General features: G+C 55.8%; 1 protein-coding gene across 4 annotated transcripts in view; it reads left to right on the top strand.

Moving 5' to 3' along the window:
- Window positions 1-25,961, top strand: part of INCENP (inner centromere protein) — a 30,259-nt gene extending 4,298 nt beyond the window's left edge. The window contains exons 4-18 of one of the 4 annotated variants that reach the window (XM_057553536.1): window positions 450-1,243; window positions 5,250-5,301; window positions 6,143-6,200; window positions 6,277-6,394; window positions 7,485-7,536; window positions 7,976-8,093; window positions 8,163-8,297; window positions 18,154-18,263; window positions 18,499-18,619; window positions 18,977-19,099; window positions 20,407-20,537; window positions 22,178-22,256; window positions 22,436-22,543; window positions 23,798-23,948; window positions 25,432-25,961. In XM_057553536.1, coding sequence (XP_057409519.1) covers window positions 450-1,243; window positions 5,250-5,301; window positions 6,143-6,200; window positions 6,277-6,394; window positions 7,485-7,536; window positions 7,976-8,093; window positions 8,163-8,297; window positions 18,154-18,263; window positions 18,499-18,619; window positions 18,977-19,099; window positions 20,407-20,537; window positions 22,178-22,256; window positions 22,436-22,543; window positions 23,798-23,948; window positions 25,432-25,646 — 2,365 coding nt within the window. In that variant the 3' untranslated portion in view covers window positions 25,647-25,961. Of the gene's footprint in view, window positions 1-446; window positions 1,244-5,249; window positions 5,302-6,142; window positions 6,201-6,276; window positions 6,395-7,484; window positions 7,537-7,975; window positions 8,094-8,162; window positions 8,298-18,051; window positions 18,264-18,498; window positions 18,620-18,976; window positions 19,100-20,406; window positions 20,538-22,177; window positions 22,257-22,435; window positions 22,544-23,797; window positions 23,949-25,431 lie in introns of all 4 variants that reach the window. The other 3 variants (XM_057553534.1, XM_057553535.1, XM_057553533.1) reach the window with 3 other exon arrangements.
- The last annotated feature ends 240 nt before the right edge of the window (window positions 25,962-26,201 follow it).

Below are 26,201 nucleotides of genomic sequence, written 5' to 3'. Positions count from 1 at the left end.
TAGCAACTGTATGTCCTTGGGTTAATTTTCCACGTCTCTAAGCCTCAAGTTTCTGGAATCTAAAGTGAGGATAATGGTCCCTGCCTCTCAGGGCTGTCTGGTGGTTTAGGCGACAGCATGAGTAATGCCTCCAGCAAGGTGTTTGGCCCAGTGTGACCCCGGTCAGTGGGAGGTTTAGGGGAATTTAATCTTTCCAGTGGTTCTGAGAGGACGGGCGTTATCCCAGTTTACAGATAGGGAGACTGAGGCCCAGAGAGGGGCAGCCGGGGTGTCACGGCTAGAGGCAGCAGAGCCTGGACCGGAAGCCCGGTCTTCTGCCTCCTAGCCCTCCGCTTCAGACTCCACTCGAGCTGGCGGCTCCTGGGGGGGCCGGTGCCTGCAGCTGGAATTTCGGGGAGCCTCCCCGCCCTGCCGGGTCCTCTCAGCTTCTGCTTCACCTCCTCCAGCAGGTTGTCCCGCAGAAAGACGCGCAGCAGCCATCAGAGCTCCCGGCACCTCCGCAGCAAGGACAAGGTGGAGAGGCTGGCCACAGTGGTGGGCGAGAACGGCTCCGTCCTGCGGCGGGTGACCCGTGCTGCGGCCGCAGCTGCAGCGACCTCCGCGGCAGCCACGCCTTCGCCCACCCCTGAGTCTCCCACGGTGCTGGCCAAGAAGCCCAAGGAGAGCCTGGCCCAGTGCCAGCTGGTACCCATGGTGGAGATTGGCGTCAGTGAGCGCCGGAGCGCTGAGCAGCACCTCAGCCAGCTCCAGTCTGCCCAGGCTCCACCCCCCAGCCCGGCTCCGGCCGCTGCTCTGGCCTCCCAGATCACCTTGACCTCGGAGGAGGACTCAACACCCCAGAAGCCAGAGGCCGGGAGACTGGAGTCTGTCACCGTGAGCTCCCTGATAACTACACCCCAGGACCCCAAGGGTCGAGGGGTCGGAGCAGGACGGTCCGCCTCCAAGCTCAGAATTGCCGCAACCTCCCCAGGCCCGCAGGACTCGCCCAGCTCTCCGGCCTCCCCGTGGCGGGAGCGGGTGCTGGCTCCCATCCTGCCGGATAACTTCTCCACGCCCACGGGCTCCCGTGTGGACCGCAGGTCGGTGCGGCGCAGCCTGATCGCCCCGTCCTCCCCGGGTCCCCAGGTCTCGCTGGCCCAGAATTACGCCCTGGTTTCCAAAGAGGAGAGCACCGTCCGAAGATCAAGCAGAAGGATTGCCAGGAAGGCCACCAAAGAGCCGGCCGCCTCCGCCCGCATCATCTGTGAGTCTGGGGCTCAGCACTGGGCAAGGCTGCGGAGGGTGGTCCTTCATGCCTGGCTCAGCCAAAGGGGCTCTGGGGACCATTTAGCAAGGAGCTGTCCACAGAACTTTCTGCAGTAGTGTAAATGTTCCAGATATGTGCCGCCCCATACTGTAGCCACTAGCTAGCCACGTATGGCTATTGAGCCCTCAAAATGTGGCTCGTCTGATCGAGGAACTGAATTTTTAGTTTTATTAGATTTTACTTAGTTCAGGTTTAAGTTGCCACACGTACCTAGTGGCTACCACGTTGGACAGGGCAGATCTGGTCCAACGCTCTTGTTTTACAAATGAGGAAACTGAGGTCCGGGGCCGTTGGCCGCAGTGTCACTGTGGTTAATGCCATGCTGAGCTTGAACCTGGGCCTTTTCCCCAGGGCCCGCATGTTCCCCCTTCCTTCCTGCGGAGGCTCACTTAGATTCACCATGTTTGTGGGCCACCTCCTGTTAACGAAACTGTTTGGTCTGGGCCCAGGTGTACATTTAAACTGAGGCTTAAGGAGGCTACCAAGTCTGTAAATTGGGAAGAGCCCCACATGTTTCGTCCCTTCTGGGATGGTGGCCGCTTGTTGAGGAGGCCAGGTGGAAAGCCACAGGGCGGGCTCGTCAGGCAGGTGAGGGCACCTCCCTGGGCCCGGTTTCTTCCCCGCCTGGGGAAGGGTTTGCTCCAGGGCCTGGGGCTCAGGGACACACAATCAGGGGCCCGTGTAGACATGCGATCTGGCACACTGTGCATTTTTGGATTCTCAGAAGGGCCCAAGTGATTCTAACCTGCCTTGGAGATTTCCTCAGGTGTGAATCTGATCCTGGGTAGGGGCCCAAGGGGGCGGGCAAGCCTGGAACTCTAGAGGGAGGTTGGGGGAGAGACCCTAGAGGCCCTCCCCATGCTTCTGGATTAGACATCCGGAAGCTCTTAAGCCAGTCCGTTTGCTTGGCCCCCCGCCCTGCACACGGGTGGGCTTCTGATTTGATTTGCCTTTGACCCAGTCCTGTGGAAGGAAGACAGTCAAACACAGTGGTTAAGCCTTGGAGTCACACAGAGCCTGGCGGGCCTGGGGCACACCCTTCTCTGAACCTCAGTTTCCCCATGTGTTAAATGGTAAGAGCACCTGCCTTGAATGTGGGTAGAGGACCCATCTTAGTGCTTGGATATGGTACAGCTCAGTCCATCTAAATCAAAACAAAACTGGATGATAAAACTGCAGACGGCCTGGGTCCCCGAAGCTCAGTGGAGGTGTGGCCTGGGTGACCCTCCGGGGCGCTCAAGGGTGTGGAGCAGGGAGGGGAGAGGGGGCTTCCTGGAGGCCTTCCTGACGCCCAGGCCCTGGGGCTCGGCTGGGCGGGCAACTCAGAGGTTGGATTTTAGTTTGGGTTACCCCAGAAGCAGCTCTTGATATCAGGATTTGAGTGTAACTTGTTACTGTGGGAGGGGAGGGAAGCACCTGCAGCAGGAGAGCGGGGAGGTGAGCCGGGGAGAGAGGACCGCCAGTAACGCCCATGACAGGCCTGGGGCCTCGGGGGAGCCTCTGCCAGTGTGGCGCCCCTCGACCCCCCTCCAGGCCTTCTCCCTGCCCCCAGACCTGTTCTGAAGCCTGAATGGCATGCAGGTGGCACTTAACATTCCAGAGCAGTCTTTGCGCTGGTGGAATAGTTGTGCGGTCACATGGGCGTCTTCTCACCCTTCTGCCCCCTCATCAGCGAGCCCTGAACTGGGATGGGAGGCAGGGGATGTCAGCTGTCTCCTGGCTACGGACCCCTCAGGTGGGAGCTGGCCCTGTTCTGCTCCCTCCCACACCTCCAGGCCTGCCTGCCTCACCCCAGGAAGGTCCCTGCTTCCGGCCTCGGCTCCCTCTCAGCCTTAACCTCTGGCCACGCACCTGTGGCCCAGATGCTCCAGCCGAGCCAGGCTTCTTCTGTGCCCAGCAAAGCCTGCTCTTTCCTGCCTCATGGCCTTTGCAGATGCTGTTCCTTCTGCCTAGACTGGCACCTCTCAACTTTTGGCCTCAGCCCGTGCTTCCAGACTTCAAAATTATTGAGGGCCCCAAAGAGCTTTTGATTATGAGGGCGCTATCTATTGACAGTTACTGTATTAGAAATTAACTTGGAGGATTCAAAAATTCTTAATATTCATTAATATTTTATTATTTTTTATATTAATATTACTATTTTGATATTAAAAGTATTATTTAATACTTTAAAAGTCACAAGCCAATTACCTGTTAAGGTTAGTTGGGTTTATTCTTGTTGGTTTTTTTTTTTAAGAAAAAATAACAGTTTTCTAAACAAAAATGTGATGAGGAGACTGGCATTATTCTGCATTTTGCAGATCCCATTCATGTGTGGCTTGAAAGAAGACAGCTGGGGTTCTGCATTCAGTCTGTTGCATTGTGTTGTTTGGGTTCAAATATATGAAGAAAATCTGGCCTTACACAGATACGTAGTTGGAAAAGGGAAGAGTACTTTAAAAGCCTTTTCAGATAATGGTGCATATTCTTTTTTTTTTTTCCAGATAATTTGTGCATACTCACAAATATGTGGAGTTATGCACATCTTCCAGATGTCGACACACTTCATTATGTATTTTTTTAAAGGAGCACATTTGCTTTCTGGTCTCATCAGAAACACCTTTAGGTATTGGGAAGCTATGAAGTTCATGGTGGTGGATACAAGTTCCAAAATTCTATTTTTGGCTTTTTTGGGGGCTCAGTTTTTTATTCTTGGCAACAAATACTGTTCGTTTTATTTGAAGGGACAGACTCCCTTTGTTCATTTTTAAGAAAATGTCTGCCAAATACCCAAGCTTGATTAGCCATAGTTTCTCAGTTGTTCTTTGACTTAAAAACAGCATTCTGTTAAAAAAGGGGCCAGTTCAGCTGAGACCTCAGACCCCCGTGCTTTTCAGAGACTTGGCTATGCAGCCCAAGGGCATCTTTGCATACTTCCTACTTTATCACATAGTGTATTAGAAAGACATGTACTTAAGTTTAGATTTAATAAAATTAATAGTTTTCATTCCTTCACCAAGGACATTCTTAAGTGAAACCAGACCTTTCCGTCCCGAGTGTGGGGTGCAGTTTGGTACCCAGGCTTCGCACTTTACCTCCATTGCTTTCACTCTGTCAGGGCAAATCTCAACACCGTGAAAAGGGAAGATAACATTTTGGTGTTACGGTGGAAATAGTTAGGACCTCGTGGGTCCCCCGAAAGGGTCCTCCTCTTGGGCACTCGACTTCCAGAACCCCGGAGTACACCTTGAGAACCGCTGGCCAGGACATCCTCCTTCCTCCCCCTCCTCCTTCGCGACCTTCTTACCTTCTTACCCTTTACATCCCAGCCTCCAGACCAGCTCGGCTTCCCATCACAGGCTTTTCCAGTCCTCTGCTCGTTTCTGTCATGGCACATGTCACATGTCGGTTACAGGATTATCTGATGATTATCTAGACCAGGTCGTGGCCCAGTCTGGTTTGCTCTCCGTTGGGTCCCCAGGGCCTGTGCATGGTAGACCCTCGACGTATGTTTGTTGAATGAATAAGCTGCTTTGTGTCGGCCTGTGCTGGGAGTTGGAGGCTCGGAGCTGGCCATCGTCCCTCTTCCCAGGACACTCCCAGCCCAGTGAAGGAGCCAAGACGTGCCCTCAGATGGGCATGTTACCCGCTAGGGGGTAGCAGGAGCCATCAAGCCAGCAGCTCTGTTGAGGGTGTTAGGAGTCGAGGGAGTGCTGACGGCAGGGCTGTGCACCCAGGGAAGGGGGAGGGGTCTACGGGGTCGAGAGGGTCCGTGTCTAGTGAAGGGAGGGGTCTGCAGGTGGAGAGGGTCTCTGTCTAGTGAAAGGAGGGGTCTGCAGGTGGAGAGGGTCTGGCTGCAGATGAGCAGTGGCGGAGCCCCCATCCAAGCCTGGTTCCCTGGACCTCTTGGAGGGGCACCTGGCTGATTCTGAGGGCATCTTTTGTTCCTTTGTTTTCCCGTCAGGCCACAGTTACCTGGAGAGGCTCCTGAATGTCGAGGTGCCCCAGAAAGTGAGGTGAGCTCAGTTTCAGGGCTTGGGGACCTTTCCAGGGCTGGGCAGGGCACACGGGGGGGCCTTTCTAGGTAAGCCCCACAGGTGGAGGCGTTTCCTGTGCTCGAGCCTTCCCTCATCACAGGGACTGCCCCTGGGCTGCCCACCGCTGCCCCCTGCCCCTGCCCCAGTCTTACCAGGCAGTGCCACCCGGGTGTCAGGTCTTCCCGAATTGCTTGTCAACATCGCTCGTCAGTCCTGGCCTGGCCTTGACCCCTCCAAGCCTTACCCTGGAGCCTGGGCTCCGTTGATTTGTCAAATCCAAAGGCCTGTGGATGAGCCAGTGCAGCCATGAGGAGCCAATTCAGACTGGGGTGGGTGGCAGGGGGGTTGGTGGGGTGCTTCCTGCTCCAGGCTTACACCCCAGCACTGCTTTGAGCCAGTGCTCCTTTTCCTGGAGGCCACGTCCTGCCATCACTAAAACTATTCCACCACCACCACGACTCCCTGCTCTGGAGCAGAGGGGCAGTGCTTGGGACGGGGAGACCGGTGTCTTTGCCGGCCCCACGGTGAATGGAGAACAGGCCTCAAAAGAGACGTGGCTCATTCAGGCCAAAAGAGTTGAGACGGAGCTGGGAAAGGGCCGACCTCCCGAATCAAGGCCCTGATGGAATATAAGTGAAGCCAAATTCAGAAGCTGGCACCCCTCGCCTGCCCAGGCCGCAGACTTAAACCACGGAGCCGCCGGCTCTGGCTGCCCATCCTCTCGTCCCTCCTAGGTCGCTACCCCAGGGCGTAGGGGAGGGGCTTCTGTGGGGAGGCTTGGGCTGGGCGGGTCCCACAGTGCCCCCTGCTCTGCTTCCAGCCCCAAGGCGGAGGAGCCCAGCAAGGAAGCTGAGCCAGAGGAGGCGGCCGAGCCGGAGGTGAGGCGGGCAGGCCAGGGAGGGGCGGGCCTGCGAGTCCCATGTGCAGACCCCTAAAGCCATGGTTTTCCCTTAGGTCCCCAAGAACAATGGCAGTGCCTTGCGGCTCCGCAGTGCCACCAAGATCGCCATTAGCACGCCCGGCTCGCAGCCTGCAGCCAGTGGCCAGGGGACGCCCTCTGAAGGGCGGCAGGGTGAGTCTTCTGACCTACAGACACTCAGGGCCATGCAGGCCGTGGTAGCCTCGGCCTGACTTTGTCTTGGAGGAGCGGCAAGCCCGGTTTTCTGGGCTGAGAGGCCGAGGGAAAATGAGACCCAGGGTGCAGCGATCTCCTTCGAGTCTGCACGTTTCATCTCCCACCTTTTGGCTGGAGCCGCTGCCGAGTGCCACTGGGTGGCCATGGCTGGTTGGTGCAGGAAGCTGGGGGTGGGACCTGAATTGGGGCATTAACTGTGAACGTGCCAGGTCAAGACCTTGAGCCTCACTCCAGGGGGGAGCAGGAGGAACTGTGTCCTGGGGTGTGAACAGCTGGCCTCGTGTTCTGTCTCTGCCGCTGGCTCACTTCTCACCTCTGTGGCTCTCCTGGCTAAACGGCCTGAGAGCTGTGGGCTCTGGGGCCTGGCCTGCATCTCCCTGGTGGGAGGAGCACTGTAGCCGTGAGATCTTGAACACGGCTCCCCCCGCTGCTGGACGGGCTTAGGACAATGACCATGCCCGCCCCATAGGCCCCAGGGGGCTGCCGGGACCCTTTGGAGTAAAGAGTGTCGGAGAGCCGGGGGAGAGATCGGCGCTTCCTCCTGGCGGCGAAATGAAACGTACAGACCCGCACCCCGCATGTTGACCATGCTTGGGAGGCCCCCGCCCCCGTGCCAGCCCCAGCTGAAAGGGCCGGGAGGAGTGGGATTTCGAAGCCGGTCAAGGGGCCTGTTAGAGCTTGCAGCTTCCGTAGGTTTCTGCCCCTGAAAGGGCTCTGCCCCCGGCTCTCAGTGTTAGAGGTGGCTGGGATGTGGTGAGGGCCACCTTGATGGGACGGTCCTGCTGTTCTCGCCCCGGAGGCCAGGCCTGGGGGTGAGGGATCTGCGGGCTGGGGGCAGCACGCCAGCTCTGCGCGCCCGCAGATGGGTCAAGGCCAGGCGGTGCTAAGGCTGGTGCTCCTGCTTCTGGCTACCCTGGGGTCTGCGGGGAAGAGAGCCTCGCCCCTGCCACGGCTGCTGCCGGTGGGCGCTTTCCCCTGACCCCTCCACACTCTCCCCGTCGCCCCCCTGAAACTGCTCTCTCCGCAGAGGCCAAGACTGACCAAGCAGATGGCCCCAAGGAGCCGCCTCAGAGTGTCAGGTTTGCATGTGGGAAGGCGGGTGCAGGCGACCATTCTGAGGGGCACGAACCTTGAGTCCTCCCTCGGGAAGGGTGGGCGTGTGGTCAGGGGCCTCCGTGTCCTCTCAGCAGGGGTGGGGCCTGGTGCTCTCACTTAGTAAGGGAGGTGGCTTCAGGCTGTGGGAGGAGCCTGGCCTGGGGGTGGGCGACGGGATCCCAGACCCCCATCCTCCTGCGTCCTCCTGGCCATGTGACCTTGGACTGGTCACTCCCCTTCCTCTGACTGGGCGGCAGAGGGCCGGTCAGGGAGACCCCACCTCTGCAGTGCCTTTCAGTCTGGAGTCCCGGGGGCTGGGCCCAGTTCCGTTCGCAAGGGTGACCTTTTCTGGGGCGTGGCGGGGGGCGCTGGGGGGGCCGCGAGGGCGGGCCCTGTGACGCTGCTGCCTCCCCGTGCCGGCAGGAGGAAGCGCAGCTACAAGCAGGCCGTGAGTGAGCTGGACGAGGAGCAGCAGCTGGAGGGTGAGGAGCTGCAGCCCCCCAGGAGCAAGACCCCTTCCCCGCCCTGTGCCGCCAGCAAGGTGAGTGCGCGGCTGCCCTCCCTCCGCCCCCTGCCCCGCCCACGGGGTCTGACCCTGGTCCCGCCGCAGGTGGTGCGGCCCCTCCGGACCTTCCTGCACAGCGTGCAGAGGAACCAGACGCTCATGACCCCGACCTCGACCCCTCACAGCAGCAGCATGAAATCCTTCATGAAGCGCAACACTCCCCTGCGCGTGGACCCCAAGGTGAGGGCGGCCTGGCTGAAGGCCGCAGTGTGTCCCCAGGCTGCTGGGAGCAGCGGGGGCCTGGGCCAAGGCGGGTGTGACCTGGCACTGGACAAGGACCAGCTTGAGCCCCTGTGGCCTTGGGCTACCTCGACGTCTGGGGACTGTCCTGACTCCTTGGGCTCTGCACTGCAGCCTAGAGGCTCGGCCGGCTCAGGGTGACCTCCCGGGTCTTGGATCCGGGGCTGGGAAGTTGCAGAATTGGCCTGGCTGGCCACCGCCATGGCCATCCATCCCCAGGCACCGCCCCCGTTCCCTCCTGGCGGCCTGAGTAGTTAAGGTGAGGGACTCACATGGACGCTGACTTGTTGGGGATGAGGGCTGGGTGACATGAGAGGAGGTGGTGGCGCTGGGAGAGGGCTCAGGCCCCAAACAGACCCACTGGCGTCTTCAGGACGGTGGCCTGCTTTCCAGGATGCCCTCCACCTGGCATTAATTCTTGGCTTTTTCCTTGTCTCCTCTCCTCCACAGTGCAGCTTTGTTGTAAGTAAAGCCTTTCCCTGTCCTTGTAACCTAGCTCCACCAGCACTTACCCGCCGTAGCCCTGTCCCTGCAAAACTGACAGCACTTGTAGAGGCACTAACATCAGTGGGAGCGTTAAGGGGGCCGGGAGGTGGGAGGTGAACTAGAGTTGCTGGCTGGCTGGCCCGGCGGCCCAGCAGTTCTAGAGCCGGCGTCCACCCTCTGCAGAGCCTGCCCAGGAGGACGAGGGGGGGTGTGACCTGCGACTGGTCCCCAGGCAGGAGGAAGCAGAGTGGGTGTGACCTGCGATGGGTCACCAGGGCCACATCTTGCAGTGTTCCCCCCCAGCCACGTCCCTCCCACCTCCCCGGTGCCAGGCTTGCCCTCAGCGTCTGGGGCTGGAAAGAGAATAGACAAGGCATCTCTGATCCCAGGCCACCGAGATTTACAGGATCGCAGACCTAAGCTGCTGCCTTGAGGGGCGGGGCAGTGGGGGAAAGGAGATCTGGGTTTGCTGGGTAACGGTGGAACTGTCAGTGCCGTCCTCCAGAAAGAAGGCCACAGAAGCTGTTCTCTTCCCGGAAAGAAGGCCACAGAAGCTGTTCTCTTCCCGGAAAGAAGGCCACAGAAGCTGTTCTCTTCCCGGAAAGAAGGCCACAGAAGCTGTTCTCTTCCCGGAAAGAAGGCCACAGAAGCTGTTCTCTTCCCGGAAAGAAGGCCACAGAAGCTGTTCTCTTCCCGGAAAGAAGGCCACAGAAGCTGTTCTCTTCCCGGAAAGAAGGCCACAGAAGCTGTTCTCTTCCCGGAAAGAAGGCCACAGAAGCTGTTCTCTTCCCGGAAAGAAGGCCACAGAAGCTGTTCTCTTCCCGGAAAGAAGGCCACAGAAGCTGTTCTCTTCCCGGAAAGAAGGCCACAGAAGCTGTTCTCTTCCCGGAAAGAAGGCCACAGAAGCTGTTCTCTTCCCGGAAAGAAGGCCACAGAAGCTGTTCTCTTCCCGGAAAGAAGGCCACAGAAGCTGTTCTCTTCCCGGAAAGAAGGCCACAGAAGCTGTTCTCTTCCCGGAAAGAAGGCCACAGAAGCTGTTCTCTTCCCGGAAAGAAGGCCACAGAAGCTGTTCTCTTCCCGGAAAGAAGGCCACAGAAGCTGTTCTCTTCCCGGAAAGAAGGCCACAGAAGCTGTTCTCTTCCCGGAAAGAAGGCCACAGAAGCTGTTCTCTTCCCGGAAAGAAGGCCACAGAAGCTGTTCTCTTCCCGGAAAGAAGGCCACAGAAGCTGTTCTCTTCCCGGAAAGAAGGCCACAGAAGCTGTTCTCTTCCCGGAAAGAAGGCCACAGAAGCTGTTCTCTTCCCGGAAAGAAGGCCACAGAAGCTGTTCTCTTCCCGGAAAGAAGGCCACAGAAGCTGTTCTCTTCCCGGAAAGAAGGCCACAGAAGCTGTTCTCTTCCCGGAAAGAAGGCCACAGAAGCTGTTCTCTTCCCGGAAAGAAGGCCACAGAAGCTGTTCTCTTCCCGGAAAGAAGGCCACAGAAGCTGTTCTCTTCCCGGAAAGAAGGCCACAGAAGCTGTTCTCTTCCCGGAAAGAAGGCCACAGAAGCTGTTCTCTTCCCGGAAAGAAGGCCACAGAAGCTGTTCTCTTCCCGGAAAGAAGGCCACAGAAGCTGTTCTCTTCCCGGAAAGAAGGCCACAGAAGCTGTTCTCTTCCCGGAAAGAAGGCCACAGAAGCTGTTCTCTTCCCGGAAAGAAGGCCACAGAAGCTGTTCTCTTCCCGGAAAGAAGGCCACAGAAGCTGTTCTCTTCCCGGAAAGAAGGCCACAGAAGCTGTTCTCTTCCCGGAAAGAAGGCCACAGAAGCTGTTCTCTTCCCGGAAAGAAGGCCACAGAAGCTGTTCTCTTCCCGGAAAGAAGGCCACAGAAGCTGTTCTCTTCCCGGAAAGAAGGCCACAGAAGCTGTTCTCTTCCCGGAAAGAAGGCCACAGAAGCTGTTCTCTTCCCGGAAAGAAGGCCACAGAAGCTGTTCTCTTCCCGGAAAGAAGGCCACAGAAGCTGTTCTCTTCCCGGAAAGAAGGCCACAGAAGCTGTTCTCTTCCCGGAAAGAAGGCCACAGAAGCTGTTCTCTTCCCGGAAAGAAGGCCACAGAAGCTGTTCTCTTCCCGGAAAGAAGGCCACAGAAGCTGTTCTCTTCCCGGAAAGAAGGCCACAGAAGCTGTTCTCTTCCCGGAAAGAAGGCCACAGAAGCTGTTCTCTTCCCGGAAAGAAGGCCACAGAAGCTGTTCTCTTCCCGGAAAGAAGGCCACAGAAGCTGTTCTCTTCCCGGAAAGAAGGCCACAGAAGCTGTTCTCTTCCCGGAAAGAAGGCCACAGAAGCTGTTCTCTTCCCGGAAAGAAGGCCACAGAAGCTGTTCTCTTCCCGGAAAGAAGGCCACAGAAGCTGTTCTCTTCCCGGAAAGAAGGCCACAGAAGCTGTTCTCTTCCCGGAAAGAAGGCCACAGAAGCTGTTCTCTTCCCGGAAAGAAGGCCACAGAAGCTGTTCTCTTCCCGGAAAGAAGGCCACAGAAGCTGTTCTCTTCCCGGAAAGAAGGCCACAGAAGCTGTTCTCTTCCCGGAAAGAAGGCCACAGAAGCTGTTCTCTTCCCGGAAAGAAGGCCACAGAAGCTGTTCTCTTCCCGGAAAGAAGGCCACAGAAGCTGTTCTCTTCCCGGAAAGAAGGCCACAGAAGCTGTTCTCTTCCCGGAAAGAAGGCCACAGAAGCTGTTCTCTTCCCGGAAAGAAGGCCACAGAAGCTGTTCTCTTCCCGGAAAGAAGGCCACAGAAGCTGTTCTCTTCCCGGAAAGAAGGCCACAGAAGCTGTTCTCTTCCCGGAAAGAAGGCCACAGAAGCTGTTCTCTTCCCGGAAAGAAGGCCACAGAAGCTGTTCTCTTCCCGGAAAGAAGGCCACAGAAGCTGTTCTCTTCCCGGAAAGAAGGCCACAGAAGCTGTTCTCTTCCCGGAAAGAAGGCCACAGAAGCTGTTCTCTTCCCGGAAAGAAGGCCACAGAAGCTGTTCTCTTCCCGGAAAGAAGGCCACAGAAGCTGTTCTCTTCCCGGAAAGAAGGCCACAGAAGCTGTTCTCTTCCCGGAAAGAAGGCCACAGAAGCTGTTCTCTTCCCGGAAAGAAGGCCACAGAAGCTGTTCTCTTCCCGGAAAGAAGGCCACAGAAGCTGTTCTCTTCCCGGAAAGAAGGCCACAGAAGCTGTTCTCTTCCCGGAAAGAAGGCCACAGAAGCTGTTCTCTTCCCGGAAAGAAGGCCACAGAAGCTGTTCTCTTCCCGGAAAGAAGGCCACAGAAGCTGTTCTCTTCCCGGAAAGAAGGCCACAGAAGCTGTTCTCTTCCCGGAAAGAAGGCCACAGAAGCTGTTCTCTTCCCGGAAAGAAGGCCACAGAAGCTGTTCTCTTCCCGGAAAGAAGGCCACAGAAGCTGTTCTCTTCCCGGAAAGAAGGCCACAGAAGCTGTTCTCTTCCCGGAAAGAAGGCCACAGAAGCTGTTCTCTTCCCGGAAAGAAGGCCACAGAAGCTGTTCTCTTCCCGGAAAGAAGGCCACAGAAGCTGTTCTCTTCCCGGAAAGAAGGCCACAGAAGCTGTTCTCTTCCCGGAAAGAAGGCCACAGAAGCTGTTCTCTTCCCGGAAAGAAGGCCACAGAAGCTGTTCTCTTCCCGGAAAGAAGGCCACAGAAGCTGTTCTCTTCCCGGAAAGAAGGCCACAGAAGCTGTTCTCTTCCCGGAAAGAAGGCCACAGAAGCTGTTCTCTTCCCGGAAAGAAGGCCACAGAAGCTGTTCTCTTCCCGGAAAGAAGGCCACAGAAGCTGTTCTCTTCCCGGAAAGAAGGCCACAGAAGCTGTTCTCTTCCCGGATACCCCAGAGCTGAGCTGGACCACCGGCTGTGTGCAAGGAGCCATGGGGGCCTGGGACCTGCTCGGCCCACAGTCCCAGCTCCCAGGGTCTCCCGAGCAGCTGCAAGGCTGAGTCCTTTAGTGTCCACTGGCGCTTTGAAGGGCCACCTACCTACCTGGAGGGCTTCTGCCTCCAGCCAGGGGTCTTAGGGCCTCAGCAGCACTGCCGTGGAGCTTGGCAGATCAAGAGGCTGCCCAGCAGCTGGACAGGCAGGTCCTGAACTGGCCTCTCCTGCAAGAAGGCTGGTCCCATCTGGGTGGACAGGGCCACGGCGTGTCATCCAACATGCCAGCAAACAGGCTGTGTGGTCCTTATGTACCTGTTTTTGTGCCAGGGCCCTACTAGGCACCTGGGCCCACAGCAGTGAACCAACCTTGGACTTTTTCCTCCTACAAGGAGCTACCTGTGCCCCACCCAGACTGATCGGGGCCTTGCAGGAATGACCAGGAGGTTCAGGAAGCTGCCCTTTCCTGCTTTGGGGAGCCCAGGTCCCTGCATGTGGCATCTGCGCGGGTGGGACGGTCCTCGGGAGGCCAGGGGACCTACCTAGGTAGGTCACTGTGGCATTGGACTGGTTTCCTAACCTTTGGGCCTAAATTTCCTTGGCTACAAAGGGTGGAGACAGAGGTTCATTCAGGGAGATTGGATGAACCAGGGAGTAGTAGCAAATGTCAAGCACCCAGCACGTGGCTCGGCATGAAGTGGTTGTTTGATGGATGGCAGAGAGACTGCTCATTTGAGACCCCTGGAGGCAGAAGGGGCTGCGTAAGCTTTTGGATCCCTCCCACCCTCTGCTTTGGGCTTGATGGTGGCCCCTGGGGAGCAGCCCACCTTCCAAGGTTGGGGCAGAGAGGAAGCACGGATTCTACGACCTAAGAAACTCTTTGTTTTCTTCTATAAAATTCACAGTGCAACAGGATAAATTCTCTGACCTGGGCTGGGAAATCCTAATAGTCAAGCTTCAGGACAAAAGCCTGTTTTGCTGAGCCCTGCTGAGAGCAGGAGTCTGGGGGCAGGAAGAGAGGGTGGTGAGCGCTCTGGGTGCCACGTGGCCTTTGTTTCCCAGGTGCTTTCCTCATAGGCCAGCGGGCGGTGTGGCCTCTTGCTGGGTTTCCCTGGGTCCGTGTGGTTGGAGAGCAAAAGGCCACCTGCTCCCTCCCTGATGGGTCCTCCCAAAGGCCAGCATCCTCCGCCAGCCTGGCTTCCTACCCCAGCTTGGCTTCTATGACTCATGATCATCTCTCTTTCCATTTCTCTTTCCATCTTTAAAAAAAAAAATTTTATATTAAAAAACATTTTACAGTAAAATTTATGTTAAAAATTATCATACAGTGAAATCTATACTTTGTGAAAGCATAGGTTTATGTAACCACTGCCACAGTTGGGGTGCAGAGCAGTTCCATCACCCCACAAAACTCCCTCCCCCACCCCTACCCTGTGTTCTTCATCACCATAGTTTTGTCTTTTTGAGAATGTCACATGAGTGGAATCATACAACAGGTGACCTCTTGAGATTGGCTTCTCTCACTCAGCATAATGCTTTTGAACTCAGTCATTACATTTGAAGTCAGTTTCTTGTAGACAGCATATAGTTGAGTCAGGGTGGTTGTTTTGTTTCTTTTTAAAATCTAACAGTGTCTTACTTGATATATTTAGTGGTATGTTTCAATTTATGTCTACCGTTTTATTATTGTTGGCTGTTACCTTTGTTTTTTTCTTCTGTTTTCCCTTTCTTGCCTTTTTTGGGGTCCCTTGACGTTTTTTAGTATTCCATTTTAATTTGTCTCTTGCGATTTGGACTCTATCATTTTGAGGGTTTTTAATGGTTGTCCTGAGGCATTACATACTTAACTTTCACAATCACTTTAGCATCGGTATCTTATCAGTTGAATTGGAATATAGAAACCTTACCACCTATAGATGCCTTGACTTCCCACTGTGTGTGATCCTTGTCTTACATATTCCATCTCCATACATCGATGACTCCAGCAGAATAATTTTTGCTTTCAACTGTCAAACATTTTAAAGAAACTGAAGAGGAAAAGAAGTCTGTTGATATTTACCCAGATATTTGTCATTTCTGTTGTTCTTCATTCTTGATGCTTCACCTTTCCTTCTGGTATCATTTCTCTTCTGTCTGAAAATCTTCCTTTAGCAATTCTTTGAGAAGAAGTCTGCTGGCAACAAATTCTCTAGTTTTCCTTTATTTGAGAAAGTTTATTTCCCTTCATTTCTGAAGGATATTTTCACTGAATATAGGTAGAGTTCCGGATTAGCAGTTCTTTCCTTTTAGCAATCTTAAAATGTGCTCCTTCCGTCTGGCCTCCATACTTTCTGATGAGAAATCCCCAGTCATTCAAATCATTGCTCCCTGATAGATAATGTGTCTTTTTTCTTCTGGTGCCTGCTTTTCAGAATTTTTTTTCCTTTGTTTTAATATTAAGTTTTTAGCAGTTTGATTCTTTTGTGGCTGGACATGGGTTTCCTTGGGTTTATCCTGTTTGGGTTTTGGTGACCTTCTTGAATCTGTAGATTTATATCTTTCAGCAAATCTGGACATCTTCAGCCATTACTTCTTCAAGGTTTTGTGGTTTTTTTCAGCATTTCATAGACTTTTTTTTTTTTTTGCCGCACCACACGGCTTGCAGGATCTTCCCCAACCAGGGATTAAACCCAGGCCACCACAGTGAAAGCCCAGAATCCTAACCACTAGGCCACCAGGGAAGTCCTCATAGAACTTTTGTTATCATCTCACAGTTCCCTCAGGCTCTGTTAATTTTTCTTCAGTATATTTTCTCTCTGTGTTTAGATTGGATAAATTTTATTGATTTATCTTCATGTTTTCTCCATTCTGCTCTTGGATCCGTCCACTGAATTTTTTTTTTTCAGTTATTGTATTTTTAGTTCCAAAATCGCCATTTGCTTCTTCTTTAGATCTTCTAGTTGCTGAGATTTTCTCTTTTTCCAGTTGTCTTAAGAGTGCTGTGATTATTTGTTGGAGCATTTTTGTCAGAGAATTCCAACCGGACATCTTGGCATTGGTGTCTGTTGATTGCCTTTTCCCGTGGCAGTTGAGATTTTCCTGGTCCTTGTATGCTTAGTAATTCTGGATTGCAGCCTGCACATTTTGAATATGATGTTAGGAGACTCTGGGTCTTGTTTAAATCTTATGGAGACTGTTGATAGTTTGCTTTAGCAGTAACCCACTGGTTCTGGCTGTGGTTCCAATGTCCGTTCAGATTTCAGAGCCTTTACAGTGCTCTTTGGATCTGTCGTGGGTGTGCCAGTCAGCGGTCCATCTGGGATCTGGCAGGTGGCCTGTGAGTTTAGTTCTCAAAGTTTCAGGTGTGATAGTTCGGGTCAAATCCAAACATCTCCAGTTTGGTGCTGCGCCCGGGAGTTCATAAAAACCTTATGGTATTACTTTCTCAATCTATCCAGTACTTTCCTCTTCTCTGGGGCTCCCCCTTTCTGCCCCCCAGCCAGGAAGCTGGGGCCTTAGTTACTCTGCTCTGCTGTGTGCTCCCCTAACCACGTGGAGGGCCTCCGGCTGGGAGACAGAAAGAAAGGCAACAGTGTTTCCCAGCGTTTTGGGATCACAGCTCCATAGTGTGGCATGGAAGGTTCTCCTCCTTGAGTTTTGACTCTGCAGGTTCCAGTAACTGCTGCTGTCCCCGTTGCCACAGGATTGCTTGTGGGCCAGAGCATGAGAGAAGGGAGAAAAGAGGGAAAAAACCACAGTGTTTTGAGTCAGAACCAGAGGGCTCTTCCCGGAGTTCTGTCAGCACCTCAGTGATCTCTTTGGGGTCTCAGGCTTCGCTGAGTTAGTGCTGGAGAGAAAAAAAAGCATTCAGCTCATTGCTGGTTCGGTGATGCTTCAAAGTTTGGTCTCCTTCCCCAGTCTGCCTGCGGCTGTTTACCTTACAGAGGCCTCAAATAACTGCTCCGTGCATTCTGTTAGGTTATACAGCCACATGTAGTGGGAGAGACAGATGGGAGTGTCTACTCCATCTCACCCATAACCGGAGCCCTTCTCTCCATCTTTAGGATGGTATTACCTCGGGGCCAGATTTCTAGGTGGGAAATCTGCAGTCAAGGTCAGCGGCCAAGGAGAAATGGACAGCAACTAGTACAGAGAGAGGGAGGCCGATGGGTGGCTTAGCCCAGACGTGGTGTCTAGTGGGAGCCAGGCTGGGGTGAGGGGTGGGCCTCTAGTCCAGGTCCCAGCCTCTACCCTTATCCCCTGACCGTTATTGGTGAAGCACCAGACTCGTCCTTGGCCAGGGAGGGCTTGGAGGCCCCGCCTGTCCTGCTGGTTGCCTACTGCTATGGCCATGCCCCTGGGGCTTTCTGGGCCTGCAGAGGAAGAAGGTATACCAGCATCGATCTGCTGAAGCAACTAGGACTTTTAAAAAGTTGTTTTTGAAATTGGTATGTAGACATATCACAAGAAGTTTGGAAAATGAAGGGGAAAAAAAATGCCATCCCTAATCTATGTCACCAGCCTATATAGTAGTAACCTCTGTTAGCATTTGACAGTATTTTCTTTTTTTTTCAACTATTAGGAAAGAGTCGATACACAGTGTGTGTGTGTGTGTGTGTATACACTCATAAAAGTTATAAAGCATAATAATAAAAAATTAACACATGTGTACCTATCTACCCCCTTAAATAGAACATTAACCATAACTTTCAAAGCTGCCTTTCTGTCCCTTCCCAATCTGGTTCTTTTTTTTTTATTATTATTATTACTTTTGGCTGTGTTGGGTCTTTGTTGTTGCACACGGGCTTTCTCTAGTTGTGGCGAGCGGGGGCTACTCTTCCTCGCTGTGCGCGGGCTTCTCATTGCGGTGGCTTCTCTTGTTGCAGAGCACAGGCTTTAGGCACGCGGGGTCAGTAGTTGTGGCTCGCGGGCTCTAGAGCGCAGGCTCAGTAGTTGCGGCGCACGGGCTCTAGAGCGCAGGCTCAGTAGTTGTGGCGCACGGGCTTAGTTGCTCTGCGGCATGTGGGATCTTCCCGGACCAGGGCTTGAACCCGTGTCCCCTGCATTGGCAGGCGGATTCTCAACCACTGCACCACCAGGGAAGTCCCTCGTTCTTAACTCTTTTTTCAAATATAATTTTTTATATAGTTATAACCTCTGCTAACAGAGGTTACTATAGGCTGGTGAAGTAGATTAGGGATGGCATTTTTTTCCTTTATTTTCCAAACTTCTTGTGATATGGCTACATAATAATTTCAAAAACAATTTGTTAAAAGTACGAGTTGGCTAAGCAGGTCAATCTGGATCATCCAGTCTTGAGCCTGACTTTTGTGTTGCCCACAACTTGGCAGGGCTCAGGTGAGGGCACTCGTGACGCAGGCCCTTGGGAGGCCTTTGGGGTCGTCCTGGCCCAGCGCGGGGCTGCCCTCACTCCCCCACCGCCACCCCCCCAGGAGAAGGAGCGACAGCGCCTGGAGAACCTGCGGCGGAAGGAGGAGGCCGAGCAGCTCCGCAGGCAGAAGGTGGAGGAGGACAAGCGGCGACGGCTGGAGGAGGTGAAGCTGTAAGTGCCCGCCCCCCCCCACCGGCCCCCTCCGGCCCCCCTCCGGCTCCCCTCCGTCCCCCCCTCCAGCCCCCCCCGCCGGCTCCCCTCCGGCCCCCCCTCCAGCCCCCCCGGCTCCCCTCCGGCCCCCCTCCGGCTGCCCTCCGGCCCCCTCCGGCCCCCCTCCGGCCCCCCTCCAGCTCCCCCCCGGCTCCCCCGGCCTTGCTGCGCCCCCATGACCACCGTGTGCCCGCAGGAAGCGTGAGGAGCGCCTCCGCAAGGTGCTGCAGGCCCGGGAACGGGTGGAGCAGATGAAGGAGGAGAAGAAGAAGCAGATCGAGCAGAAGTTTGCTCAGATCGACGAGAAGACAGAGAAGGTGCTTCCGTGGGCTGTGCCCTGGCGGGACCCAGGCCCGTCACACTGGGTGGCCCGAGCGTTAGGACTGGACCCGTCCGGAAGTTACGGGTTTGACGCCCTGTATCCCTCTCCTGGCCGTCCGTGGGCCGTGGGGTCTGTTCTGAGCCACGTGCAGGGTGGAAGGTCTGCCCTGGACCGAGCACAGCCCTGCGCTCCGGGCAAGACTGGCTCCCGGGTGCCCCCTCCCCCGGGCTGTGGGGAGCAAGCCGGGGCCACAGGGACGTGGAGTGTCTGCCCCGCAGAGTACTGGGCCCCACCCTGTACGGCTGAGTGGCGGGGGGCTGCTCCAATGGGCGTCTGTGGGTGGGCTCCGCAGGCCAAGGAGGAGCGGCTGGCCGAGGAGAAGGCCAAGAAGAAGGCAGCGGCCAAGAAGATGGAGGAGGTGGAGGCGCGCAGGAGGCAGGAGGAGGAGGCGCGGAGGCTCAGGTGGCTGCAGCAGGTACGAGCGCCGGGCTCGGGCGTCAGGAGGAGGCGGGGGAGGGCGGCGCTGCCTCCGTGCCCCTGCACCGCTGGGCACACCCCCCTCTGTCGGGTTGATCTTGGTGGGTCTTGCTGCCTTGAGCTCACAAGGAGGTTTAACAAAAGCCATGGAGATGGGGATGGGTGACGGTGACCTGCCTTGTGTTTTCTGTAGAGGCAGCAGTTTGAAGGTTAAGTGCACGGGCTCTGGAGCCAGACTTCCGATATCAGTTCTGCCATCTATTAGCTGTGTGACCCTGGGTGGGTTACTTGACCTCTCTGTGCTTTGGTTCCTTCAGGTAGCAGTGGTATCTACTCGATAGGGTTGTTGTGAGGATTAAACGTTCTGCCTCTAAGATTACGGGCCCACCTCTTCCTGGGAACTGTCGGTCTTATGACTCTAGAGAACACAAATCTGTCATTAGGGGGTTATAAGACTAATGGCTAAAATTTATTGAGTATTTACATAGTGCCAGGCACTGTTCTAAGTGCGTCATGTGTATAAACTCAGCAGTCTTACGAGGTGTGGGCGTGACTGTTGTCCCCATTTTATCAGTGAGGGTAGAACCGAGGCCAGAAGGCTTCTGTGACTTGCCTCGTGTCACCCAGCTCATGAGTTTGGCTCCATCCAGTCTGTACCCTTAACTACTAAATCTGCTGCAGCAAAAGAAGTTGTCGCAAGATGCTCCTCAAGCCGGTTGCAGTGGTCCTTGTGGATGGAGCCTTGTATGGGGTGTCCCTGGGCGCAGCCCCTGCTGTTCCTTTTTTTTTTTAATTTATTTATTTTTATTTATTTTTAAAAATTTTTGGCTGCGTTGGGTCTTCTTGCTGCGCGGGCTTTCTCTAGTTGCAGCGAGCGGGGTTTACTCTTCGTTGCGGTGCGCGGGCTTCTTATTGTGGTGGCTTCTCTTGTTGAGGAGCATGGGGTCTAGGTGCGCAGGCTTCAGTAGTTGTGGCGTGTGGGCTCAGTAGTTGTGGCTCGCGGGCTCTAGAGCGCAGGCTCAGTAGTTGTGGTGCACGGGCTTCATTGCTCCACGGTGTGTGGGATCCTCCGGGACCAGGGCTCGAACCCGTGTCCCCTGCATTGGCAGGCGGATTCTTAACCACTGCGCCACCAGGGAAGTCGGCCCCTGCTGTTCTTGACGCAAGAGGAGCTGCTGGGAAGGACAGGCCCTCCGTCCACCCGCTCCTTCCCCCCACCCCCACCCCGTTCCTCCCTCCCAGACCCGCTCTTGCCTCTCCAGCCCAGGCTGGCCTGCGGGCCCTGACCTTGCTCTCTGGTCACAGGAGGAGGAGGAGAGGCGCCACCAGGAGCTGCTGCAGAAGAGGAAGGAGGAGGAGCAGGAGCGGCTGCGGAAGGCGGCCGAGGCCAAGCGGCTGGCGGAGCAGCGCGAGCAGGAGCGGCTGCAGGCCGAGAGGTGAGGGGTCCCGGTGGCCCGGCCCCCAGGTGACCTTGCAGCACCTCGCCGTCACATCCGCTGTCGTCCTGTGCGTGCGCGTGGCTGAGAGGCAGATGGAGCCGTCACCTAGAGGCAGCTCCCGCCTTCACTCGGGAGTTTGGAGAAGGAGGACAGGCTTTCTTCCTGGCTCCAAACAAGGCGAACCACCCAGACGTGGTGCGTTGGCTGCTGGAGATTCAGGGAGTAATGGGCTGGGTCACTCGGGATTGTGTCTCTGTTCTGCTTCCAGCCGGATGAGCTGAGCCCTTCGGTTCGTTTTTTTCTCAGCTGACATAAGGGACGGGGGACCTGCAGGACGAGCCAGCATTTCTCAGCAGCCACTGAGGGCCTTTGGGTGGGAGAGTCAGTCCACCGCATGCTGTGATTCATTGCGGGGCCTTCGGCATCCCTGGCTCCTGTCCACCGTGCGTGTTCCTCTGGTGCTGGTGATGACTCGGGTTGCCCCCCACCACTATTTCCCGACTGCCCCGCCTCCCCCCAACTGGGGACCGTGGCCGATGAGCCCTCACAGAGGCACTGGTCTCTGCGATAGGCAAGAATTCCGTGTTTATTTCCACAAGCGTTTATCCAAGGCCGGTCCCTGTGCCGGGTTGTGCCGGGGCCTGGGGATGCCGAGGAGGATAAGCCTCCGTCACCCCTGGCCGGGAGGTCTGTGGGATCCTGCGCCTGTGTGCAGACGCAGACTCCGCCCGTGTAGACTCTCGGGTGGGCCCAGGCCCAGGCCTTGCCTCTCCCCTGCTTCCACCCCCTGGGGAACACCAGGCAGCACTTTTTTCCGTGTCCGTCTTTGTGGGTGGCTACAGGCCCAGTGGAGAAGGAGGTGGGTCACAAGCAGAGGGCTGACTGCGTCAGGGCCATCGTGTCGTTTGGCACAAAGGGGTCCCTGGTCCTGTGGGCAGAATCAGAGACAGGAGTCTGGGAGGGGGACAGAGGGTGGCAGCTGACGTGGCTTTAGAGTTGGATGTGTGTCGGGCGGCGCCAGGGGCTTCAGGGGGTGATGGTCATAGTGTCTGGCAGCTCGGGCGGGTACCGAGCCACACGCTTTCCACACATTTCCTTGTTTAATCCTCACTTGAAGACACCTGCAGCGTGGGTACCAGCTGCTCCACTTCCCAGAGGGGGACACAGGTCCAGAGAGGTTCCGTGACTTGTTCAGGGTCATGAGCGAGTAAGTGGAGGTGGCTCTGAGCCCGTGAACGGCCCCTCCCTGCTTCGTGTCAGGCCTGGGGCAGGGTGTTGGCATGTGGGTCAGGACGAGTGGCGGTAGCTCAGATGACCTCATTTTGTTCTCGTGGCAGCTCTGGAGGAAAGGTGTTATGCTCCCCATTGTACAGCAGGCAAGACTGAGGCACAGAGATCTAAGTTGTGTGGAGGAGCGGGGGCCCGGTTTGGGGGGCCTCGAGGCTGAGTGCTCCCGCACCCTCGGCTGTGCACTCCTAGCCCCTTGGGCGCAAGCACAGCTGCTGGCTCTTAGCTGGCGTGCCCGTCCTGCCATTCCCTCTTCTACGGCGTGTGCCAGGGGCCTGGCTTCCCTGGCAAGGATGGAACAGGGCCGGGCCTCAGCTTCCTGTCCTGACAGGCTCTTGCTCGGTCCTCAGGGAGCTGCAGGAGAGGGAGAAGGCCCTGCGGCTACAGAAGGAGAGGCTGCAGAGGGAGCTGGAGGAGAAGAAGAAAAAGGTAAAGGGGAGCCAGGCCTGTGGCTCCCACGGGGTCTGCCCTGAGCTTTGGGCTGGGGAGGCCGGGTCCAGGGGCCCTGGTGCAGGAGCCGCCCTGCCTGCCTTGCTGCGCGCCGTTGGTGTGGGGGAGGGGAGGACGCACACGTGGTCTGTGACATCCCGCCGTCTGCCGGGTCCCAGGAAGAACAGCAGCGCCTGGCTGAGCAGCGGCTGCAGGAGGAGCAGGAGAAGAAAGCCAAGGAGGCCGCGGCAGCCAGCAAAAGCCTGAACGTGACCGTGGATGTGCAGGTGAGGCCCGGGCATCAGGGTGGAGAGGGCCCCCTGGCTCTGATTATTCTCTTCCCAGTAGCTGGAGGCACAGGCTGTATATATTAGGACCATAAGAAAGTGGAACGATACGGTTGGACCAGTTGTTTTTTTACTATTTTTGAAATAGATCTTCTTTCTTATTCTGAAAGTAGAATTTGTTGTAAAAAAAAAAAAAAAAGAAAAGAAACTAAACTTTATAAAAGAATATAAAGCAAAAGCAAAAGAAAGCTACCCCCAGAGGGAAAGTCTAAGTGTGGTGTATATCTTTCTATATTTTACGTATAAATACGTTTTATACACACGCTTTCTCTCACACACACATATACATAGTTTTAAATGAGCACAGACTATAAATACTGTCTTAGTCTGTTCGTGCTGCTACAACCAATTACCCCAGACTGGGTGGCTTAAACGACAGACATGCTGGGAAGTCCAGGGTCAAGGCGCTGGCAGATCCAGGGTCTGATGAGAGCCCTCCTCTGGTTCACAGACGGCCGTCTTCTTGCTGTGTCCTCACATGGCCAAAGGGGAGAGGGAGGTCTCTTTTCTAAGGGAACTAATCCCGTTCATGAGGGCTCTGCCCTCATGACCTGAGTACCTCCCGAAGGCCCCACCTCCAAATACCATCACATCGTGGGTTAGGATTTAACATGGGAATTTGGGGGGTAATACAGACATTTAGTCCACAACACATACCATTTGGCAGTTTGATTTTTTCTCATTTTTTTCCTTTCATTTAATGTATCCTAGACATCTGTCTGTTTCACCGCTTGTAAATCTCTTACTTTTGACTGCTGTGTTCCAGTTAGTGGTACCAGAATGTCTTTAACCAGTCCCTAATGACAAGCATTTAGGCTATTAATGCTGTTACAAACAAAATGTGGTATAAGGTTTTCATTGCAACACGGTTTAAGATGTTGAAAACTTGTAAGTTAGCTGAACCGCATGGTTAAATTACAAATCGTGGGGTTCCCAGTGGAGTGCCCTGCTGCGGGTCACAGGACACACACTGACCTAGAAGGATGTTTACAACATACTTCCACATGAAAAAGGAAGACACGGAGTCATGTATGTGGTGTGATTTTTTTTTTTTTTTTAATTAAAAAGCGACCCCCGAACCTTTTTCTTTTTTCCCGTGAAATGAGGGGAGATGGCCAGAGCCCCATGCTCCTCAGTGGCGGGAGGTGCCCGCCTGCAGGGCGGGCAGCTGAAGGCCTTGTTCATCTTTTCCAGTCCCCAGCTTGCACCTCGTATCAAATGACTCCACAAGGACACAGGGCCCCCCCCAAGATCAACCCGGATAACTACGGGATGGATCTGAACAGCGATGACTCCACCGACGACGAGGCCCATCCCCGGAAGCCCATCCCCAGCTGGGCCAGAGGTGAGCAGGGCCCGGAGCTCCCCAGGAGAGCTGGGTCCCCACTTGTGACTTCGAGCCCTGGAGGGGGTGGCTCAGCGGCTGCGGGGGTCAGGAGCCCGTTGTACCCCGGGGCTGGCAGCTGGAGTCGCTGGCCGACAGGTCTGCATCGGGCCTCGGGATGCGCCTGGGGAAGGGTGGGCGCCCTGTGGCCAGTGGGCTCATCTGAGGGCCAGACCGACGACGTTGGGCGCTTCCATTCTCAACAGATACATTAGATTTCAGCTGGCTGCTGGCAGACTCTTACCGGGCTGCCCCTTTGGAGTCCCGCCCAGCAGGCCACAGGGACCCAAATATGCTGCCTGGGGGTGGGAATAGAGCTAAGAGTAGCGGGGTTTCGGCAGCGCACAGAGCTGGAGCAAGGGGTTCCAGCCAGCTGGGGGAGGAGTTGGAGATGGGGGTGGGGGTACTTGAGGCTCAGCAGGATTGGACGCTGAGTTTACAGGCCTCTAAACAGGAGTGTGGGTAAGTGTGAAGGTGCCACCTCAGGCCTGGGTGCAAGGCCTGCGGGCAGTGAGCAGGGCCAGTGCATGCAGCGGCTGCCTTACAGAGTTGGCCGAGCTGGGGTCGGGGGGGTGCTGCAGTCTCACTCCCCGGAGGAAGGGCCCAGAACCCTGGAGGGGATCAGCACTGTACAGAAGAGAGTTTGCTTTGTGAGTTTCACCTCATCTGAGCCCCACAGTAACTGGAATCTGACTTCGTCTCCTTAACATCCAGTCATTCCAGAGGTGGCAGCGGGCAAGGGTCAGCGTGGCCGGGGAGCCCTTGACCTTTACCAGCCTACTTAAACTCTCAGTTTTCCCATCTGTGGAATGGGGGTGCTAAGAGCACCCAGCTGAGAAGGGCTATCGAGGATGAAGTGAGTTAGCGTAGGAAGGCCTGGTGCGGGGCAAGTGCCGGGCACACATTCTGCTTCCCGACCCCCCCGGGGTCCTCCTCAGCCTCGCTGGCCGGGCTCTGAGCCACCGGCAGTGTCAGCCTGCACCAGGCGTCGTGGGGCTGTGGTGCTGATGAGATGAGTAGCCAACCAAGGCAGTCAAGGATGGCATCAGATGCTTTGGTTCTGGAGCTGGACTTGTCTTCAAATCCTGGCTCTGCGAGTCTCTAGCTGTGTGCCTTTGGGCGGATCTCACCCTTGTAAACCGGGGCGGGTAAAGGGCCTGCCTCCGAGGTGGCTGTGGGGATGAGGGGGTCATGCAGTGACCTCAGCCAAGCGCCTGGCTCACGTGAGTCGCTAGAGAGCAGCTGTACAAGCGCACAGTGAGAGGTTATCAGTGTTTGGTTGGTGGGGTGGGTGGAGGAGGGCCCTGAGAGGAGCTGATTTGACAAGAGGTGAAGGAATGCTGAGGTGGAGAGGGTGACGAGGGCTCTTTGTGGGGGGCAGGGGGATGGGGCGGTTCAGGGGGAACCCCAGGGCAGTGACCCAGCCCTTGGTGTCCTCCTGCAGGCACCCAGCTTAGCCAGGCCATCATCCACCAGTACTACCACCCCCCGAACCTTCTGGAGCTCTTCGGAACCATTCTCCCACTGGACTTGGAGGACATCTTCAAGAAGAGCAAGCCCCGCTACCATAAGCGCACCAGCTCTGCCGTGTGGAACTCGCCGCCCCTGCAGGGCACCAGGGTCCCTGGCAGCCTGGCCTACAGCCTGAAGAAGCACTGAGCCAGGCGCTCGGGCCTGCTCAGCCGTCTCAGCCTTCATCTGTGTCTGTATGTCTGTGTCTCTGTTGGTCTGGTGCCATCCTGCCTGGTATCCTGTCGCTGAGGGTTCGGTCAAGTGTATATAAACGTCCTCTGTGGGCTACAGGTGGAAAGCGGCTCGGGCCTGCTGGGAGGCTGAGCTTGTTGGGTGTTCGGGGAAGACCCAGGCCCAGCCTTGCCTGGTCTGCTGACAGCACTCTGTAAATAGATTGTTAGAGTTCAGCTGAATTTTAGCCTCTAGTGTTTGAGAGCTAGGTTAATAAAGTCTGTTCCTTCATGCCTGCTGTGAGTGTCATGAAGACTGGGCTTCTCTGCAGAAAGCCCTGGACCCTGGCCCTGTCTCGGGCCGCTGGATGGGCTGGAGGAATAGGAACTGCTTATGCTCCTGGGGTGTGCGTCAAGGTCACCTGGGTCCCACCCCCAGAGATGCCGACGGAGTGGGCGATTCTGATGCCAGCCCTGGACAACCCTGAGAAACACTTCAGTTACTTTCATGTTGGGGCAGGTGACGATACTT

The sequence above is a fragment of the Balaenoptera acutorostrata genome, chromosome 9, assembly GCF_949987535.1.
Source record: "Balaenoptera acutorostrata chromosome 9, mBalAcu1.1, whole genome shotgun sequence".
NCBI lineage: Eukaryota > Metazoa > Chordata > Mammalia > Artiodactyla > Balaenopteridae > Balaenoptera > Balaenoptera acutorostrata.
This window is presented reverse-complemented; position numbering and strand designations above follow the sequence as displayed.